This window comes from Pyrus communis, chromosome 13 (assembly GCF_963583255.1).
Source record: "Pyrus communis chromosome 13, drPyrComm1.1, whole genome shotgun sequence".
Classification (NCBI taxonomy): Eukaryota; Viridiplantae; Streptophyta; class Magnoliopsida; order Rosales; family Rosaceae; genus Pyrus; species Pyrus communis.
This window is the reverse complement of record NC_084815.1, coordinates 23,956,400-23,976,258: the sequence shown is the minus strand read 5'-3', so window position 1 is coordinate 23,976,258 and position 19,859 is coordinate 23,956,400. Positions and strand designations below refer to the sequence as shown.

Here is a 19,859-nt window from a genome sequence, read left to right as displayed (position 1 = left end):
CTTGTGCTGTACGCAAAACGCTAGGCCTCTAGGTTGTGTCTCCAAAACCAATACATCAAATCACCCATTTTCTTGTACAAGTTTCTCCAGCTCATCGGCATACGGGCAGTATATGGGCAAGTTGAAAGAGTCGAATTTTTCTTGGCTTAGTAGCCCCTGCAATACAAATTCAACTTCAAAATGTGATTCACCCCTGTGATTAAAATTGACATCATCAAGCTATATTTTGTTTGATTTGTTTTGATTCAACAACTAATCGTCGTGGTGGTGTGAGGTATGAAGTATTCGAGACTTTCTTTAAAGAAGTGGAGAAAGTAATCAAAATTGAAAATTTTAGAATAAACCGATCTATATGCAACATAGATTGTGACTGAAGTGGTTAGATCGATCCTTAGCCAAGGATCCAATGACTAAGGATACACCGCCCAGAAATCTTGGGCTAGACTTCATGACGTTATTGGTTGGTCCATATTAAACTAACTCAATAGTAATGGTACTACCGTACATGCTAGATGAAATACATAGTCATTGATATACCTCGCTAACCAAATCCAAAAGACGAGATTCGAGGGGTTCGAAAAGCAGGGCAATATGTTGGAATCCCGCATCGGTGGGGGTAAAGAAAATCAATGACTTTAAATAGGATTATCTCATTCTAACTAATGCCGAAACTTTTTGTAGTAAAACCTCACACCTTTTGTGGTAAAATTGGAGACATTATTGGTGTTGTCAGAGTGGGGCCCCTACGGGCCCGTCAATCTAAAAAATTTCAACATGGTATCAGAGCCCACGGTTATTGACCCGTGCAAGCCAAAGGCTTGTCACTAGGAAGTGTGGGCTTGGAAATAAACTTGGACTCTTAACATAGAGCCGGCCTCTGAGTTCTTAAGATGCACTTCTTGAAAAAATTGAAAACAAGTTTGGATTCCATTGGAGCTAACTTCTAAGTTACAATGCCAGCATGAACCAGGGAAGTTGGCCGATGGATACCAAATCCCCAATGGGATGAGACAAGGCTGACGACACAAGGTGCTTAAGGCAGCCTCCTTCATTTATTTTCGGTTCATTCACGAACAAGACAAGTTGAACTAGCAGCCCCCTTCTTGCCCCTGCACCTTTATTAGTAGCCGAAGTATAGGCTCGCGTGAGATCAAAGTAACTTGCCACCCATTCACTCTTTGTTCAACAAAGACCATCAATATTAACTCACTTCTTTATAAAAATCTTTCGGATTAGTGGAACTGTAAGGACAATGGGGCCTCTGGAAACATTTTTCATGGTAATCAAGCCTTGGACTGACAAGCGGATACAACTTGTCTTGTATTTTAAGATTGTGAGTTTAACTTAACAATTGGTTAAAGGCATATTGGTGGTATAAGATTAGACGAGAAGAAAAAGTCTTACCGTCTAATTTTATCGCTTTGGAGAAGATTAGAATGAATAGGTCTCAGCTGGTACCCATTTAGATTCAATTGAGTTGGGTTTGATGGTGAAGAAGAAAAGGTTGAAGAACAACTTTGGAGTCAAAATTAAGTTTCGACAGGTGTAGCTAAAATTAAACCTATTATTTGTTAAAAAGAAATTAAGCCTTATTATTAGTAAATAGTCTTTAGTACAAAGAACATTAAGGGTAATATTGACTTTTCATATATCAATTTTGAGCTGGATAGTAACTCAATCGTGGTTATAGCTAGGGGTGGGCACGGGGCGGGGCTGGCCAAAATTTAGAGGGATCGGACCAGACCCACTTAAAAAGGAAATAGGCTAGGCCAAACCGGGTATTGCAAATTTGATCACTGGAACCGGACCTAACCCCGCCAGTTTCAAACGGGTCGGTTCGGGACGAGTCCACGAGTCCTCTTTACTTTTTTTTTTTTTTCCCTTCTGGTTTTGATTGTCTCCCAGACTCGCTCATTTTCCCGATCTTCAACTCACTCATTGCCTCGGCCAAGCCCGACCCGACCCAGACCCAAACCTACTCCACCATTACCGTCGGATTCGCTGTCACCACAACCTTCCTCTTGCACTTATCGAGCACCTCGAAGCTCTCCGCCCTCACATCTGCCGCATAAAACCTAACAATCATTTCATAAATTCAAAGCTAACATTTTAAATTAAAATATTTAGATACACATATACATGTGTGTATATGTGAGTGTGTGTATAATTTTACTGTACCTATGGAGGACGGCGCCGGAGGCGGAGCACGATGTCATGGATCTTGAGTTGGTTCCTAGGTATATGCCTGGTTATGCTTTGTGAAGGTTGGAGAAGACGAGAGGAAGAAAGGGGTTGAGTTGGGTTTAGGGTGGATGAGATGGGGGGGGGAGAGAGAGAGAGAGAGAAAGAGAGAGAGAGAGAGAGAGAGAGAGAGAGAGAGGAGATCGAGAGAGAGGAGATCAAGAGGTAGGAGATCAGGAGGAGATTGGGAAGAGATTGAGAGATGAGGGATGAGACTCGGAGTGAACTCGGGAGAGAGAGAGAGAGGGTGAGGGTGAGGCTTGAGTGAAATTAGGTCTGAGAAGGGTAATAAAAAATAGTCAGTAAGAATGAACGGTCTGGGCCGGGGGCTTGCTTTCTCTAACTTTAGAACTGGCCCGCCCCATTATTTACCAGGAACCAGCTTGTTTGGTATTTATAATTTTTAGACCTGTCTTGTACCCACCCCAAACCGCAAGAATCCACCCCGACCCGCGGGTCTAGGACCTGTTTGCCGACCCCTAGTTGTAGCAGTTCAAGATGTTGCCAATTTTTTTGTTAAGGTCGTGTTTGACAAAACTCCGTTTTTGTTATGTTTGAACCTCCAAGCATTAATAGGCATAGCAAACGCTGCTTAATCTGTTTTTTTTTTTTTTAATTATTTCAGTTTTGTTTTTTTCCCACACAAATCCAACGATTCAGAACTCGCCTCCGAAGCCAGAGTCCAATTAGTCAACCGATCGAGAGTCATCGACGGCGAAGTGCGATTCCATCGAATTTCCAAAATTTTACTTCTGAAAATAGCCGCTTTTGTAATTTCGGGTGATGGGAAAGCGACCCGTTATCCGGCACTAAAAGTGAAAAGCCCGCCACGCTACCCATCAACTCCACCGTCTCTCTCCTTCCAATTTCTCTCCAAAAATCTTCAAGGTACGTAAAACCCCATCTCTAATTTTTGGTTTATAATATTCCCAGCAGCTTTCGGGATAGAAAGTTTCATGCTTTTTCTTGACTGAAATGGGAAAATGATCGGAAATTGTTAGTTTTTTTTTTTTTTTTTTTTGGAAATTTATATGAAATTAAATGTTTTTTTCATCATTGGGTTGTTGTTGAATTTCTAAAAAGACTTAATCTTTCACCCATTTGATTGTATTCTGGTTTTGTTGGTTCATTTCTACTTTTGATTGAAGTGTTCAGGTCTAGAAAGAGAGAGGGAGGGAGGGAGGGAGGAGAGAGAAAGGGGTTGCAATGGCAACAAAGTCAGAGAAGTTTTCTGTGGATTTTGTGATGGGGGGAATGGCAGCCTTGGTGTCAAAGAGTGCAGCAGCACCCATTGAGAGAGTGAAGCTTCTGCTGCAGAATCAGGGAGAGATGATAAAAAGAGGGCAGATTAAGAGACCTTATAAGGGTGTTGGTGATTGCTTTACAAGGGTGTTTAGAGAGGAAGGCGTGTTGTCGTTTTGGCGAGGCAACCAGGCCAATGTTATTCGATATTTTCCTACTCAGGTACTTCATCTGCTTCACTCTCCCACACTTAAACTATTGAATGATTAGATCGGTGTAATTTGATTTTTTCAGTGAACCCATTCAGTGATTAATGCATTTGTTTAGTTTTCTATCAAAGCAAGCAATTTCACGATGTGTGTTAACTTTTCAAGACGTTTTCCCCTTGGTCGAATTCTTTCTTTGAAATGGTTGGTTGGTTCAGATATCGGTCAGTTTGAGAAGATGTAGTAACTGGAATGCTTGGTGAATTTCATACTGTATTTGGATTCTCTATCTTATCAAAGGTTTGCCATGCGTGCTTTCATAGACCTTAGATTTATCTTGTAAATATATACTCTGGGTTTTCACAACCAGTGTTGGATGGAAAGTCCACTAGCTTAGTACAATTTTTTTTTTTACCATCTTAATCGTAGAGATCTCCACCCACTTTTCTTAATTCCATCACTTGGCATCTCATAAGATAGTGGACAGTTGATCATTCAACATTTTTGCTTGAAACTTCAGAAACCCTTGGTATGCTATGTTAAATCCAATGAATGTCATGTTTTGACAGTCCTTGCCGAACATAATTTGGAATGCTTGTAGGCTTTCAACTTTGCATTTAGAGGTTACTTCAAAAGCATCTTTGGCTGCTCAAAAGAGAAAGATGGATACATAAAGTGGTTTGCTGGAAATGTGGCTTCAGGAAGTGCTGCTGGAGCAACTACTTCATTATTTCTATATCATCTGGACTATGCACGTACGCGGCTAGGCACCGATGGGAGGGGGTCTGCAGTTAGTGGTCAACGCCAGTTCAGTGGGATTCTAGATGTTTACAGTAAAACCTTATCAAGTGATGGAATAGTTGGTCTCTATCGAGGATTTGGGGCTTCGATCATTGGAATTACGATGTATCGAGGAATGTACTTCGGGATTTATGACACCATGAAGCCTATTGTTTTGGTTGGTCCTTTGGAGGTAAGCATATCAGTATTATCTGAACAATTCAAAGCGAGTGTATTCGCATGCATGTGTACTTTAGGATTTGAATTTGTCTAATCATTCTTGGTTCTAACTGCTAATGTGCTCTCCTTCTCGAATGATCCTCAGCCTCAGTTTATATCATTTGAATTTTTTCAGGGGAATTTTTTAGCTAGTTTTTTGCTTGGCTGGAGTGTTACAACAGTCTCTGGGGTCTGCGCCTATCCATTTGATACCGTTCGGCGGAGAATGATGCTAACATCAGGACAACCGTCAAAGTATCGTAACGCCTTGCATGCATTTCGGGAGATTGTTTACCTTGAGGGTTTCACAGCACTGTTTCGAGGAGTTACGGCAAATATGCTTCTAGGGGTCGCTGGAGCTGGGGTACTTGCAGGATATGATCAGCTGCAGCGAATTGCATATAAACGTGGTTATTCTTTTGAGCCGCAGCAAAGAGTTTTGAAGTGAAGGTCTGGACACGACACATAGACAGGGTTATTCTTTTGAGCCACATGAAAGAGTTTTCAGGTGAAAGTCTGGACATAGGACATAGACATGGTTATTCTTTTGAGCCACGACCGGGAGTTTTCAAGTGAACTTTCAGACATGAGATCTGTATATACCTCGTCAATGGATTCATGCTTACAGAGATCGATTCAGAATTCAAGTAGAAAGAGGCAAAGAGGAAAATGACAGGACAAGGTAAGAACGTTTGTTGATCGATTGCCACTGCTGTTTCCTGGAATGCCTAAGGAAAATCATAGTCCTCCCTCTATACAGTTGAATAAATTATATTTGATTATTTGTATCGGATTGCAATTTAACGTATAGGTACCACATTTACACAGGAAAATCATTCTTCTTCAGTTTCATTAGCTTTTCTATTTCAGAGCTCGGAACTCGTTTTTCGTTGCTGAGACATCATACCTTGTGAAGATGGGGAATACAGAGAAGATATCAAACTGTCAAAGGATTTTTCATTTCTTTCATTCAAAGGCCACAATCAATCCCAATTTGTATGCAAATTGTATGGGGAATACGATTTCGCCCGCCTTAGTATTTGAAGTAACTTGATTTAGAAGAAAAACTCTTTATCTTAAGAATTTGCACTGAGTTTTGGGTTTGATTTTTGGCTTGAGCATGTGTAATAGGAAGGAGATTGAACTTGGAAGCTGCTATGCAGTTTGTGTCAACCACCAAGAGTTGACTCGACAACGACAATGCAGACTCAACAAGATTCCTTAAACTTCTTGTATAATCTCCAATCAAGGCGTACTTTTCGTTGACGTCCAATTTCTACTAGCATTTTTGTTGTCCCAACGACCACGTCTTGTATGGTTGGAAAGTACTTGGCTTTTTTTACAAGTAGTCATTCTTCATTGAAGATAACAACCAAAGTCAAGAAATGATTTGCGCACGCCTTTTTTCTTCTTCTGCACACACCTATTGATTTTTGTTTTTCGATTCTTGTTTGACTTATTACATTCAAATACCACAAATAGATAGAGGTATGCAAAGGGAGAAAAGACGTGTGCTGAAATCATTTCTAGAATTTGAAATGTATGCAAAAACATATTTCTTTGGATTTCAGTGAAATACTTTTGTATATGCGTCAGACTGTGATTTTCCGTTGAAAAATGAATGACTTCTTAAATGTAACTAAGAACCATGTGGTCATATTTCAATCAAGCTAGAAGCCAGAAATTCTTGTGAAGCTTGGTGGTGATCAAGTAACCTCCCAATTTCTTGCTCTTTCTCCTCACTGCAATCGTCATGCATGCAGCATTTTGAATGCAGTATTCCACAAAAACCTCCCCCGATGATCTGCTCCTCGTCCACCTCTTGATAAGCTGCCACCAGTTCGACCTCTTTCCTTTTTGGCCAAGAACAAGTAGGGACACCCTTTGTCTCTTTGCTTCTTCCACTGTTCTTGGGCCCTTCTCTTTCCCTTCAAGCAATGCTACCTCCACATTCACCTATTTCAATTTTCAATGGTCAATAGAGATCTTTATTTGTATACATATATATAGTTGGCATCTCTATGATTGATCTACATTGACAGAAGTCGATGATGAACTAAACGTCTTTCTTTTTGTAGATAAATGATTGTCCGCCCCGAAATTTGAACTCAAGACTTTTATAATGGAGATCGAGTGCTACTAGATTGAATGGTTATGGACATGAGAGTAAAATCTCACCTCGTCGGGAAAATGAAAGCCTTGTATGAAAGTTTAAATGATCTTAGGGTTTCTCGATCATTGTTAACTGATTCAGGATCAGATACTTACATTCTATCACTAAACATATTCATTACTAGTTTTGCTGTTATGCAGAAACAAATTTGGGGAAAACAAAGAATTTGTTAATTAAACTTACCCCAGGCCGTTTTCTTTGACACACATTTTTCATAGAGTGAAGCAGTTCAAAAGCCCTCAAATTAGTCTTCCCATTTGAGTCTGCAAGAAGATTAATGCAACAAGATAATTAATATTAATGAAACAAGATAATTAAAAACAAGGAGATTAATCTCAGTTTTCTGACCTTGTTGTTTGGAGGGTTTGGCTACATGAAGAAGAACAATGGTATCCTGGGATTGGACAGTGTAGGATAGTGCCCATTCGAGAGCTCCCTTAGCTTCAAGGCTTGAATCCACAACAACCATTATCTTGTTCCCACTTTTCACATCCTCTGCGGTACTACTCAAGTCATCATCCCCGCTGCTGCTGATATTGTTTAAAAACTCTGTGCTGTTATGATCAGTAGTAGCTTTGACAGAACCGGAACGCCGTCTAGACGTGTGTTTCGACCGGAGAGACAGTGGATGGATTGGAAGACAAACAGTCGGCCGGCCACCACACAATCTTGCATATTTCCTGCTCATTTTTCGTTGACAATATTGGTTTTGCTGGTTGGAAAAATGGCTGGCTGTACATGTACATATATATACAAATAATAAGGCCAGACTTGGAACCTTTTGTTTTTTCAAGGGCATTTATTCCTTATTTTGTTTATTTGTTTTGTTTTTTCTATATGGTAGGCCACTTCTTGGACGTGCTTGCCATGAATTAATCTGACGGCTTCATTTCATATATAGTTATTTGTTCCCATACATCCCACACTAGAAGAAAGCCAGTTGTTGAGAGTTTGACTAATTTCCCAAAAAATGGAATCGTATGATATTATACTTTTTAATAGTTCCCATCACCTGAATGACTAGATACATATAAATCCAAATTTAGTAGAGTATGCTTGTAAAGATATATACTTTTACATTAACATGATTAGTGAGAGAATAAGTGGAAGAGTTTAAAGATGCATCATTGCCTCGAATAAAATTTAAATCAAATTAAGCACATCATAGTCTCTCGGATTAATAAGGCATCCATCTGGCTCGGCCAATAGGGATGGTAAAACACAAATTTTCAAGAAATAAATAAAAACATATAAAATTGAACAATTTGTAGGCAAACGGTGTAATATTATGATGTTTCTAATTGATGTTATATAAGGGTGGTGCTATTCACACATACACTTCTTAATTTTTTACCGTTAGATCGAATAAATTTAAAAAAATTAAATAACAGAAATTAGCAGATAGTGTGTGGATAACATCATCATAAAAAAATTGAACATGTTACAAAAAAAATTAACTCTCTTACACCTTGCCTAATCGAACTAAAAAAATCAAATCAAATTACAACGGCTTTTTCACACACACACACACACACATATATATATATATATATATGTATGTAGGCCTTTGATAACATTTCTCTTAGAGGAAAACACTTAAAGTTCAATAGTTTAGGAAAAAACTTCCTCAATTGAGTTGATATGTTTTTACATACAACATTATTGGAGACGAATTTCATGTTCGTATTTTACACGCACATTCTTGGATTCAATTTCTGACGCTAATTCAGGAAAATGTTGAAATACCTTTGGATCTTTCCGGCCCCTCAAAATGGTGAATTACCGTGGCGAAGCCACTAGCTAATCATTTTTTAAGAAAGAATGCACTTATATAGGGAGGTTCATTCCAATTTGCTTATATGTAAAATATGGTACATTACACCAATTAAACAAGGCAAATGGTTGGTTGTTGAGGCAATAATTCGATCGTGTAAGTTAATTATATGGGATTGGGAGAGAGTGAGAGAGTTTGCGAGCCAAATTAATTAGAAGAATGTCGCCGGCCAGTCTGCCAAATGTATTGGCTAATTAAGCATCCGGCCGTGTGGGATGATTAATATATCAGCAATACATTACTAGCCAACAGAAAGCAGAGATCATTGGGACATAAATGTCAACCGCATGATTAATTTGTAATATTATCTAGAAGATAAATAAACCGCTATGGCCAAGTGCAGAGCAGACGTGGCAGACTGTATGATGATTTTGTTTGTATTAGGAATACTAGCATCTAGGCACACACAAAGTGTGTGAGAAAGTTTTTTATTTTTGTTTTTGAAATAGAAGGAGAGGAAGAGAGTGATAGAGAATGTGAGAGTTGGAAGGTTTTTTAATTTTTAATTAGAGATATGTTAGAATTACATGTAGGTGAGGTTTTGAAAAAAAAAACAGCAAAATTTGGTTGTGTGAAATTACATTTTACCCCATATTTCTTATTCATGTTCTGTTTTAATTAAAATATTAAACTGATAATTTCATAGGATTTTAGTTGACAATAAGTGTTTTATTAATTAGTAGAAATATATAATATATTTATTTATTAATCTCAAGTCTCAACTGTGTTTCATCATTCACACCACTAGTTTAGATTGGTAAGGATAGAGAATGTTTAGGAAATTGGACTTTTCACTTAACAGTTTAATGTTAATTTCTGTATTAATATTATAAAATATTGTGTCAGATAATTTATAAAGAATCTCATTCTTCTTGGTAAAAATATTTATTCCTTACCACGTATATATTATTTTCAAGTTCAATTCTTCTCTCCTTACTGAATACAAAAAGAAAGAAAAATGCAATGAAAGAGTAATTAGCTAGCTAAGTTTATGTAATAGTATTAGGCTTCAAATGTATGGTTGTAGAGTTGCACTTGGGCTCCTCTTTTCGTAAAGACACTTCTTTAATCAGAATCCTTCTCCAGATCTCCCCTGAGTGAAGGATTCCATGGCACCTTAGGCTATGGACTTACGGTAGTAGTGTATCTGTATTATAAAAGTTGTTATGTCTTATCATAAGGATCTTGGAACTGATAACGGAGGAACGCACCCCTTGTGTTTGCATGTACCACCAAAATGATAAGGGCCGACTACTCTACAATGTTACATGTTTAAATTTAAATTGTTTTCAAATGTGGGTTTGGTTTTTAGTACCTTAGCATTTAGCTAGTTAGCCCATAGCTAATCACAGGGAATTCAACACTTTTGGCAGCAGAACATTGAGGTTGCTGTAAGCTGGACATGTACCCCATCTACTCGATCCGACCAAAGATAAAAGACATCTATACAGAGTTATAATATCCTAGACTAAACTACTCCAAAGTGCTGCAGTATATATCACTAACAAGCATGAAGGAGATGCGAATTCAAATATAAGAAGATAATTGATTGACTGGCTTAACTCACATATGTTACGTTAATATTGTCAACCTTCATATTGCAAGATTCAGCTCGATCACAAGAGCTACCAAAAACCACAATATATGCACGTAGAAGAAACAGGAAAATTAAGCAGAATACCAAGGAGTAGGATTCTCTCCCTTCTTATTACCATATCCTTTCATCCCCTCCTCTCATACTTTTCTTTTTGTCTTATTTTCAATATAAAAAATTCAAAACAAGATGTAGACATGACGTAATCGTAACTGTTTAAATAGGAGGGGAAATAAGTAGAGAGAGATTAGGAGGGGAGATAAATATACAATATGTAATTGTAGCCCACCCTTTACATAGGTTATGGGCTATTAAGTTCTAGTTTGATATTGCTTAAATGTTTTATAAGCGGGTATTAAAAAAGCCGGGGTTTTTTTAGCGTTTGGTAACCATTTTAAAACCATTTTTTTTTACACAATTGAGAGTGAAAAGAAGTCAAAAAGCTGAACGGTCAAGAGGTAGCTTTAAAAAATGGTTTTTTTTTTTTTTTGGACAAGGATCCTCATTAGAATTTTTTCCTTTGGATCTTAAAGATCCCTCAATCGTGTTCATTCATTATACATCGTGCAGTAAAAAATCATTTAAAATTTAAAATTCAAATATAAATAGTATCTAACAAAAATTGGCCGCACGATATACGATGAACGGATATGATTGTGGGATCCCTAGGAAAAAAATCCGGCAAGGATCCCTAAGAAAAGGATCCAGCGAGGATCATTTTCCTTTTCTTTTTTTTATTTTTTTATTTTTTATTTTTTTATTTTTTATTTTTATCCCAAAACTTGAGTGAATAATGCTACTTAAATAAATTTTTCAAAATGGTTATCCTACCCCACTTTTTCTATATCGTACGCTATTGCACAGGCAGACCCAATCTGAAATTTTTCGCGCCCTTCCTCCCAGCTCTGATCTCTCTCATCTCTCTCATCTCCTAGCTCGTATCTTTCCTCTGGTAACCTTCCTTCTCTTCTCTAAAAATTTCAGTTTATTTCATTCTTTCCTTGTTAGGTTTTCTTGTTGGGTTTTTAAATTTGGATACAAGGGTTTTTCTTTTGGTGTTACGGAATCTAAATTTAAATTTCCAAAACCTCCAGGTGGTAAACTTTTTGCTCTTATTTGCCCGGAATCTTCGTACTTGGTATTAATATTTTTCATACTCACTTTTGTGTAGTTATTACATTTGAAAACAAATTTTTCATTTGACAAGAAAATATTATTCAGTAGATGCGGGGTAACCACAAATGAAAGGATATTTTGGACTATATAAGGTGAAATATAGCATCTCCTGAACTTTTTTATGGATGCCCAACCAACAAGTCATAAAGAGGTATTCAACCACATGCATACTTCACTTATGAGCGTCCTTGAATAGACATTTCGGGTATGGAAGAAAAGATGAAGAATTTTAAAGGATAGCCTAACTATTCATTCAATAAGCAAGTGAGATTGTCATTGCTATAATGACTCTTCATAACTACATAAAGAGGCATTCTGAACATGATCACTGTTAGCGCTAGTGATGATGATGAAGAATACCATGATTATCATGCTCAAGAATCATATGAGATAGAAGCATTGAGAAATAGCATAGCCATACAGTTTGATGAATGCATCTAATTAGACTACTTTTGTAACATCCCACATCGCCCAGGGGAGTGGATCCTGTAAGCCTTATATGTATATTCTCATCTCTACCTAGCATGAGGCCTTTTGGGAGCTTACTGGTTTCGGGTTCCGTAGGAACTTCGAAGTTAAGCGAGAAAGGAGCAAGAGCATTCCCAGGATGTGTGACCCACTGGGAAGTTCTCGTGTGAGTTCCCAGAAACAGAATCGTGAGGGCGTGATCAGGGTCCAAAGTGGACAATATTGTGCTACAGTGGAGTCGAGCCCGGGATGTGGTGGGAACCCGGGCCCAAATGTGACAATTTGGTATCATAGCCAATCCCTGACCGGAAGTGTGTCGACGAGGACGTCGGGCCCCTAAGGGGGGTAGATTGTAACATCCCACATTGCCCAGGGGAGTGGATCTTGTAAGCCTTATATTTATATGTATATTCCCATCTCTACCTAGCACGAGGCCTTTTGGGAGCTCACTAGCTTCGGGTTCCGTAGGAACTTCGAAGTTAAGCAAGAAAGGGGCAAGAGCATTTCCAAGATGGGTGATCCACAGGGAAGTTCTTGTGTGAGTTCCCAGAAACAAAACCGTGAGGGCGTGGTCGGGGCCCAAAGTAGACAATATCGTGCTACTGTGGAGTCGAGCCCGGGATGTGGTGGGGGTCCAGACCAGGATGTGACAACTTTTATATTGAACAATATTTGGATTGTTATTCTATTTGAAGTATGTATCATTTGGTTGATGGTATTTCAAGTGCCTCAACAATGTTGTGCTAGTGAATATAGCTCTTTAGTTTGAAATATTTCAATATTTTGAAGTAATTTGTCGTACTGCTTAGTATTTGTGATAGGTTCAAATTAAGATATAAATATTATTAATTTTTTTCAAAAAAAAAGTATATTTAATAATTGATCTTTATTTGCCAAACAATTAAATTAATAATACGTCTAGTATTTTTTTTTTTTAATCATTTTGCACATCCACAAATGTTTTACATACAAATTTACTAAACACTAACATTGTGTGTGTGTGTGTGTGTTTTTTTTTTTTTTTTTTTTTGCTACAAGCATTTTACAATTATAATTTACCAAACACTTTACTACTTAATTTCATGGCAGTTTATTCTCATAACATAGCAAAAAAAGTTTTTATTTATTTATTTTTGAAGCACAACAATACCAAACTAGCCCTTAAGATATTAATTGAATTCCAACATACGATACACATTTGGAGCTAGATCGAGTCTAAGGTTTTCATCATGCACATTACCAATTAATTTCTTGGTACAGATATATAGATATATATATAAGTATAATATGTTTACTTGATTAATTGATGTTATATAATATTATTCCCTTTGGAGATAATATTATTTCATGGTGATGAATTCTTCTATTCATTAAGGTGGCGGAGCATCCAAGGGGGCAGCAGCATGTTAGGTCTACGTGGAGTTGGGGTTTCATCTCCATCCTGCTGATTATCTCCTGGTATTCCCTCACTTGATCTAATGGCCCGGTAATTGGACCCGCTGCTGCAATATAATATATATTCACACGTTTATGAATTAATTTAACCTGTATTATAACTATTTAGTTTTAATTTTCAATATTATGTTATATATGGAAAAAAAATGTGGGAGAACAAAATATTGAATATCGAGAGATTTTTTTGCCAAAATGATCTATGAGACTGCCATAATTCTTAGTTTTAGTTCCTGACAATGAAAATTGATAGAAGTTTTTCTGAGTTTGTTTACCGTAAATTATTTTTGTCATTCCAAAAAATCTGTCAATATAATCCTCATTAAATTGCCACGTGAACGCCCACATGATCACTATTTTAAGGGTATTTTTGTCAGATCAACCCCTTTATTTAACGAGGATATTGATAGATTTTTCATAAAAGGACAAAAATGATTTACACAAACTCAGAGACCACTTCTGTCGATTTTCAATTTTACTGACCAAAATGAGAAGTTATGTCAATCTCAGGGATCATTTTGGCTCCAAAGCCAAATCAAGAGTGAAGATTGGACGGGGGAAGAAATGTGAAAGGAATTACATACAAAGTGAAAACTAAAAATAAAAGATTGAGGGTCCATTTGATAACCATTTTGGTTTTTGATTTTTAATTTTTACTTTTTGTACTTGAGATATGGAGAAAGTATAAAGAAGAAATGAGGGATTAAGAAGGCTTGAGTGAGGGAGGGAACAAAATAAAAAAGAATGAATGAAAACATCTTGAAAGTGTAAACAACTTCAAATAGTTTTTTTATTTTATTTTTAGTGTTCTTTTTGTGTATCATTCCTTGTACGTTTTATCTACATCACTCCCAACATATTTCCTCCGCTCTTCTTCGTCCCTCCTTTCAATCATACTTTCCTCATATCTCACAAACACAAAACTAAAAACTAAAACCAAATGGTTATCAAATGAGCCTTAAAATTTTGTTTTCATATAATATTCTTCATTTTTTTTTCTCCCTTCCACCACCTTCCGATTATTTTTCATTCCTCGTTTTCCAATATATATTATCTCCATCTCTAATTTTTTTTTAAAATGAAACCCAAACTAAACATGGAGAAAGGCTAACCCGAAGTTCAAGGACTGCAATGCCTGTGGAAGAAGGGAGGAAGAGGAGTCCAACCTCTGCTCCTGCGCATGCTCCAATTGTGGCTGTTGAGCTACTGCTTTCTCCTTCTGCTTCACCTAGTTAATTATATATGGTTCAATTAAATACACAATGTACACAATGCCAGTACGATGAGAATTACGAAATTAAACATTTTATAACACACTACATCTATATTGTTACGTACCTTCTTTGCCAGCAAGTTGTTTTGCTCCTGCAATGCCTTATCCTGTCATGTAAGGCACACACAGACAATGTTCTACCATTACTGTGAAAGAAATATGGATTTATATATGCATGTATTTGCATGCATACATAACTCCATGCATAGATACACACAAACACACACACACACACACACACATATATATATATATATATATATATAAATGATAATCAGCACACCCTTCTCTCTTCCTACATACTTCAGTTTAATTTTAGTCATCGAATAAATCAAACAAAATTAAACAAGAATGTGTAGCACTAGAGAAAGGGTGTGTTCTCATTCCCTATATATAAATGCCTTCTAGGCTTACCTTCTTCTGGAGCTCAGAAATCGATTCGTACATAACTTGGTTCTGTATGTGATGAAAATCATACTCCAATTAGTTAGCCTATTTCTTTAAATTAAAAATGAAAAACAAAAACAAATAAAAATTCAATATTAATCTAGTGTATATGTACCAAATACTTGATGGTTAATTTGTTCATTACTGGTTTTACCTTTCTTGACCTTATGTGCTTCAGTGCAGAATCAAGCTGTTGCTCTAAATTTTGAAGCTCTTTGAGACTTAAGGATTGGAGATCTTCTCCCATATAGTGTCTGCAAACCAATCAAGATCAGTGAAAGTAGTCTATTTTTTACTGATTACTTGATCCTTAATTATTAATTATAACAGAAATAAAGGGGGATATTTTGTACTTAAATTGATCCACTTGGTATACCTTTGATTTCTTTGTAAAACCTCCACCCTAGCCTTGAGCTTTGCGTGTTCCAGAGTCCAGCTTCCCTGTAAAACAAGAATAAAAATATGCCATATATGAATGAACTGTTTCAAATAAAAAATGCGATAAAAGTAATGCGCAATGCTAGGTAAGGACATGTTTGATAACCATTTTGTTTTTAGTTTTAATTTTTTACTTTTTGTGAGGAATAGAGGGGGAATACAAGGGAGAAAAGAGGAATGAGCAAAGGTGGAGGAAGGGTGGTGGGAAGGAAGTGGAACAAATGTTCATGGATTTAAATAGACAAAATGGAAACTCAAAACTCAAAACAATTTTTAGTAGGTTTTCGTTTCTAGTTTTTGTTTCCTACGTTCTCCTTCATTTCTCCCTCCTTTCCACCGTCCTTTCATTCCACATTCCTTCTCTTGCTATTAAGAAAATGTGCAAAATAAAAGCTGCAAATGAAATGGTTATCATACAGTCCGTAGGCTAGGAAACTGACACCAACAAAGCAATGGATAACAAATTCATGGTGATCCTTTTGGCTTTCAGATAAGAAAGAAAGCCAGGCAGGAAGCCATGCATATTTGGTCAGAACTCAAGTTAGCTTTGTATAGCTTGAAACAAGAAAAGAAGATAAAAAAAAGTTTCATCTAAAATTATTTGCCTTTCAATAAATGATAGAGAGGAGGGTGTGGTGGCATACAGTGGATTCATTATCATTTGCAAGAAGCTGCCTCTCTGCATATGAGTATCTTTCGTACCTTTCCAGGATCCTTTCCATGCTGTTAATACGAAAAATTAAGGAAATTATCTACTAGTAAGTAGTCATAGTATATAAGACAAACCTTCATTTCATGCATATAAAAACTATGAACTTAATACAAATATTGTGTTCTTATATTAAATAACAAGCATGAAAAAATGAAAAAAATGAAAAAATGAATTTAAGGAGGAAACATGTAACATGATATATTATCGATTGTGTGTGGCGTAGAAACTTCTTTAGCTTACATAAAGAAAGTTGAGCTAAAACATTATCACCTAATTAACATTGTTGTTGATTTTTGTTATATATGCTACTATTTGCAAGTGTTAGTGTTGTGGTGGGAAAATATATGAGAGTTGACTGGACAAAACCAATTAACGAATTTAAATTAAACATCTATATAACCTGGACAGTGAGGAATTGTGACATAGAATACCTAAGAAGTTGAACAAATGCAAATATAATTGCTTAACCTGGATTGAACATTGGACAAATACGTATGACGATTGGAGAAATTTGAACTCCAGCAACCAAAAGCACTATAAGAATCTTATGCATACGTTATATTTTTGGAAAGTGATTTCTACACACATTATAACTCCTATTTATTTATGGCCAATTATAAACTGAATAAATTAGAAAATTTTCAAACTAATAATATAATACTCATTTGTGAACCATATTTGTACTTCGGTTAGCTTTCTCAAAATACCATGATTAAGTGACAATTAATAAAACAAAAGAAATATTTCTATAAACATAGGGAACTAGCTCTCCATGGAAATCACAGACAAATTAAGCCCTCCAAACCCCCTCATCCATGCATGTTCAACCATTTTTAAATTATTATTAAGAGGAGGGGAGGGTACGAAACTATTACAATAATTTAGGGGACGGGGGAGTTTCTATTAACAGTAGGTGAAGGAAGAAGAAAGAGACGAGCGGGACAAGAGAGAGAAAGAGGATTTCAATTGTATTGCTTATTACATGATAAGGATCAATGAGTCGTACAATATGTTAAACAGCAACCCGACACTCTATATTACAATACGAACTTTTACCAACTCACTCCTTTACAACTAACTGGATCAATACAATCATAACAAGTGGCATATGATTATTAATTTCGAACCTGAGACACATGGGTGGAAACACAAAACCCTATCCATTGGATATTGAATCATATGCATGCTAAACTTTAATTAAAAGAAACACACTCATCAAACACCCCATGCAACACACATAAAGGGGATATGTTTCATAGTTAAATTTTTTTTGTTTCGTACACTACAATCTCAATCCATACATCCTTGCAGGGATAAGCTTATGGAAAATCAATTAATTTTCAACTAAAGGAACCGCCTGGGAGACAACCAACCAATAATAATAATTAAAGAAGAAATAGGTCTTATGGTCTAGCCTTTTGAAATAGTTTTAGGTACCGGTTCTTAATAAGCTGCTTCATGCTGATTTGATGTACTATTTGCTTATAGGATATCCGAGCTAAGGTAGAAACAAATGGTTAAGAAAGTAATGCCACTTACAAACCAAATAACACACACAAACCCTTGTTAGAGAGTGTAATTTATACTATAATCTCAGACAACAATTCATTAATTACTAATTATATAACTCTACCTCTCTCTCTCTCTCTCTCTCTCTCTCTCTCTATATATATATATATATTCACTGAAACAAGAAAGAAAATGTAGGATATTCCAGTTAGTCTACGTTTCAAGGTCTAACTAGGAGATACTTAGAATTAAGGATCCAAACCAAATTAATTTGGGTTTAATTAATTATTCTCCTCGCTTAGTCTGTTTTTAACCTATATCTAGACATTCCCCTTTCTCCCCAAGCAGATTAGCGAAAAGACACCACATATTATCATAACGAAAAGTGTTTTTCTTCCCGTTTTTGTTTTATACGGATGAACAGGTTTATCGTACCTTCACATAGACCCGGAGGAATATATATTCTCTTTCCCTCTCCCTCTCCCTCTCCCTCTCCCTCTCACAGACATCATTTTCTCTCAGTGGTACACTGGTACACAACGAACAGCTGGTATTTGCATGAAATTAAAGGAGAGAGAAAATTCCCACAAAAGAAACTCAAGAAACTTTAAATATTATTTAAAAATTAATTCACAATTGTGGAGCAAGAAAATAATGACACAAAATTATCGGTATACTTGGGAAAATTCAACACCATAAACCAGAAGGATATTATCAACAGCACTGAATGAAATAATGTAACGCAAATAATTTAACTGAAATATATAGCACGCCCTAAAAAAACCAAAAAGTAAAAAGATATATAATCAAGAAGAACGTTGAACTCAATCGTACAGCCGAGGTTTCTTTGGAAAAAAAAAATCTATGGTAGTTGAAACAAAGAGCAGTTGAGAGGGTACATATTATACCAGGAATCATTGGAGTACTCAAAGAGCTTGCCTTTGGTGGAGAAGATAATCAAAGCAACCTCAGCATCACAAAGTACAGAAATCTCTTGAGCTTTCTTCATCAGCCCCGACCTTCTCTTTGAGAAGGTCACCTGCCTGTTGATCTTGTTCTCAATCCTCTTCAGCTGCACCCTTCCCCTCCCCATAATCTCTCTAACAATTATTTATTATTATAAATAAAAAATTAATAATTAATAATCCTCGTTATAAATATATGGTTGCTCCTGGTTTAGAGAAACCAGAAATCCCACCAAGAAACCAAGAAAAAATGGGAGAGAAAGAACCAGATGGCACACAGATGGCTTCTGCTCCCTCTCTCTCTCTCTCTCTCTCTCTCTCTCTCTCTCTCGCTGTATATCTCCTTCTCTGTCTATATACGAGTGACTCAATTCTCTGTTGTATATTTTGACAAAAAAAAATTCTCTGCTGTATTTATATGATATAATTTTAGGATATTTCAAAACCGCTGTAAGAGTGCAATGGGTGGGGTTGGAAAACCAGAGTGGTTTCGTCAAAAACGTTGTCGAGTTGGGATTGGCCAGAGGCACTGCAGCAGTCGGTCATTCCCGGGCCCGTATGGCTCGAAACCACATATATTTTTTCAATTTTAAACCCATGATATATTTTGTCCGATCTACGTCCATTTTATATTTTTGTACATTTTTGTTAAATTAATTTTCATTGATATTTTTTTATTAATTCAATTTTATGATTAAAAATTAAGAAGAGTATGTAAAAAAAAAATAATAAAATAAGTATCCAAATAACACTACTCTATCTACTAAACTATTCGAGTACATTTTATCTTATTTTAATATTTCAATATATAATTAAATAAAGGGTTTTTGTTATAAATGATCTTTAAAATTGACTCACTCTATTAAGATGGTCTTTGAAATTAAAAATCAATCAATGTAGTCTTTGAAAATGGATGTCGCAAATCAATATGGTCATTTCTTCACAATTCCGTAAAAAATTCTGTTATGGGCTGATGTGGTACATGATTGGATCCCACAAATCCAATTAAATATTACCATGTCAAACTAAAAATATGTAAATAATTAAAAAAATATTTTTATATAATTAAAAACTTAAAAAAATAAAAATGGAAAAACTCGGTTGAGTTGGGTCTGGGATTCGACTGCGCC

The 19,859-nt window shown here is 36.1% G+C and overlaps 3 protein-coding genes across 6 annotated transcripts; 1 reads left to right on the top strand and 2 right to left on the bottom strand.

Annotated features, from left to right (window-relative positions):
- The first annotated feature begins 3,032 nt into the window (after window positions 1-3,032).
- On the top strand, window positions 3,033-5,963 carry LOC137713281 (ADP,ATP carrier protein ER-ANT1-like). Of its 3 annotated transcripts, none has more exons than XR_011065294.1 (5): window positions 3,033-3,129; window positions 3,397-3,705; window positions 4,291-4,662; window positions 4,825-5,370; window positions 5,559-5,963. XR_011065294.1 is itself a non-coding variant. In XM_068452570.1 (4 exons), exons 2-4 carry the CDS (start codon window positions 3,448-3,450, stop codon window positions 5,134-5,136), a joined length of 942 nt encoding a protein of 313 aa, XP_068308671.1. In that variant the 5' UTR covers window positions 3,033-3,129; window positions 3,397-3,447; the 3' UTR covers window positions 5,137-5,521. The 3 variants fall into 3 exon arrangements, 1 of the variants encoding a protein (XP_068308671.1); XR_011065293.1 differs by having other exon boundaries at window positions 5,517-5,963; XM_068452570.1 differs by lacking the exon at window positions 5,559-5,963 and having other exon boundaries at window positions 4,825-5,521.
- Window positions 5,964-6,210: 247 nt separating this feature from the next.
- Window positions 6,211-7,590, bottom strand: LOC137713282 (uncharacterized). The gene is made up of 3 exons (XM_068452571.1): window positions 7,210-7,590; window positions 7,045-7,124; window positions 6,211-6,644 (listed from the first exon to the last, which is right to left on the bottom strand). The coding sequence occupies exons 1-3, from the start codon at window positions 7,547-7,549 to the stop codon at window positions 6,354-6,356; spliced, it is 711 nt and encodes a 236-aa protein (XP_068308672.1). The 5' UTR covers window positions 7,550-7,590; the 3' UTR covers window positions 6,211-6,353.
- Window positions 7,591-13,041: 5,451 nt separating this feature from the next.
- LOC137712932 (agamous-like MADS-box protein AP1) lies at window positions 13,042-18,993 on the bottom strand. Of its 2 annotated transcripts, none has more exons than XM_068452137.1 (8): window positions 18,673-18,993; window positions 16,188-16,266; window positions 15,482-15,546; window positions 15,260-15,359; window positions 15,073-15,114; window positions 14,724-14,765; window positions 14,498-14,613; window positions 13,042-13,435 (listed from the first exon to the last, which is right to left on the bottom strand). In XM_068452137.1, exons 1-8 carry the CDS (start codon window positions 18,855-18,857, stop codon window positions 13,297-13,299), a joined length of 768 nt encoding a protein of 255 aa, XP_068308238.1. In that variant the 5' UTR covers window positions 18,858-18,993; the 3' UTR covers window positions 13,042-13,296. The 2 variants fall into 2 exon arrangements, with proteins under 2 accessions (XP_068308238.1, XP_068308240.1); XM_068452139.1 differs by having other exon boundaries at window positions 13,042-13,432.
- Window positions 18,994-19,859: the final 866 nt, after the last annotated feature.

Excerpts from the sequence above, each read along its gene's own strand:
- LOC137713281 (XM_068452570.1), top strand. The coding sequence starts at position 3,448 with ATGGCAACAAAGTCAGAGAAGTTTTCTGTGGATTTTGTGATGGGGGGA. Across the intron at positions 3,706-4,290 it reads TTCGATATTTTCCTACTCAG|GCTTTCAACTTTGCATTTAG; the intron begins GTACTTCATCTG and ends GAATGCTTGTAG. Across the intron at positions 4,663-4,824 it reads TTTTGGTTGGTCCTTTGGAG|GGGAATTTTTTAGCTAGTTT; the intron begins GTAAGCATATCA and ends GAATTTTTTCAG.
- LOC137713282 (XM_068452571.1), bottom strand. The coding sequence starts at position 7,549 with ATGAGCAGGAAATATGCAAGATTGTGTGGTGGCCGGCCGACTGTTTGT. Across the intron at positions 7,125-7,209 it reads CAAACCCTCCAAACAACAAG|ACTCAAATGGGAAGACTAAT; the intron begins GTCAGAAAACTG and ends ATCTTCTTGCAG. Across the intron at positions 6,645-7,044 it reads GTCAAAGAAAACGGCCTGGG|GTGAATGTGGAGGTAGCATT; the intron begins GTAAGTTTAATT and ends AAATTGAAATAG.
- LOC137712932 (XM_068452137.1), bottom strand. The coding sequence starts at position 18,857 with ATGGGGAGGGGAAGGGTGCAGCTGAAGAGGATTGAGAACAAGATCAAC. Across the intron at positions 16,267-18,672 it reads GAGTACTCCAATGATTCCTG|CATGGAAAGGATCCTGGAAA; the intron begins GTATAATATGTA and ends TCGTATTAACAG. Across the intron at positions 14,614-14,723 it reads ACAACTTGCTGGCAAAGAAG|GTGAAGCAGAAGGAGAAAGC; the intron begins GTACGTAACAAT and ends ATAATTAACTAG.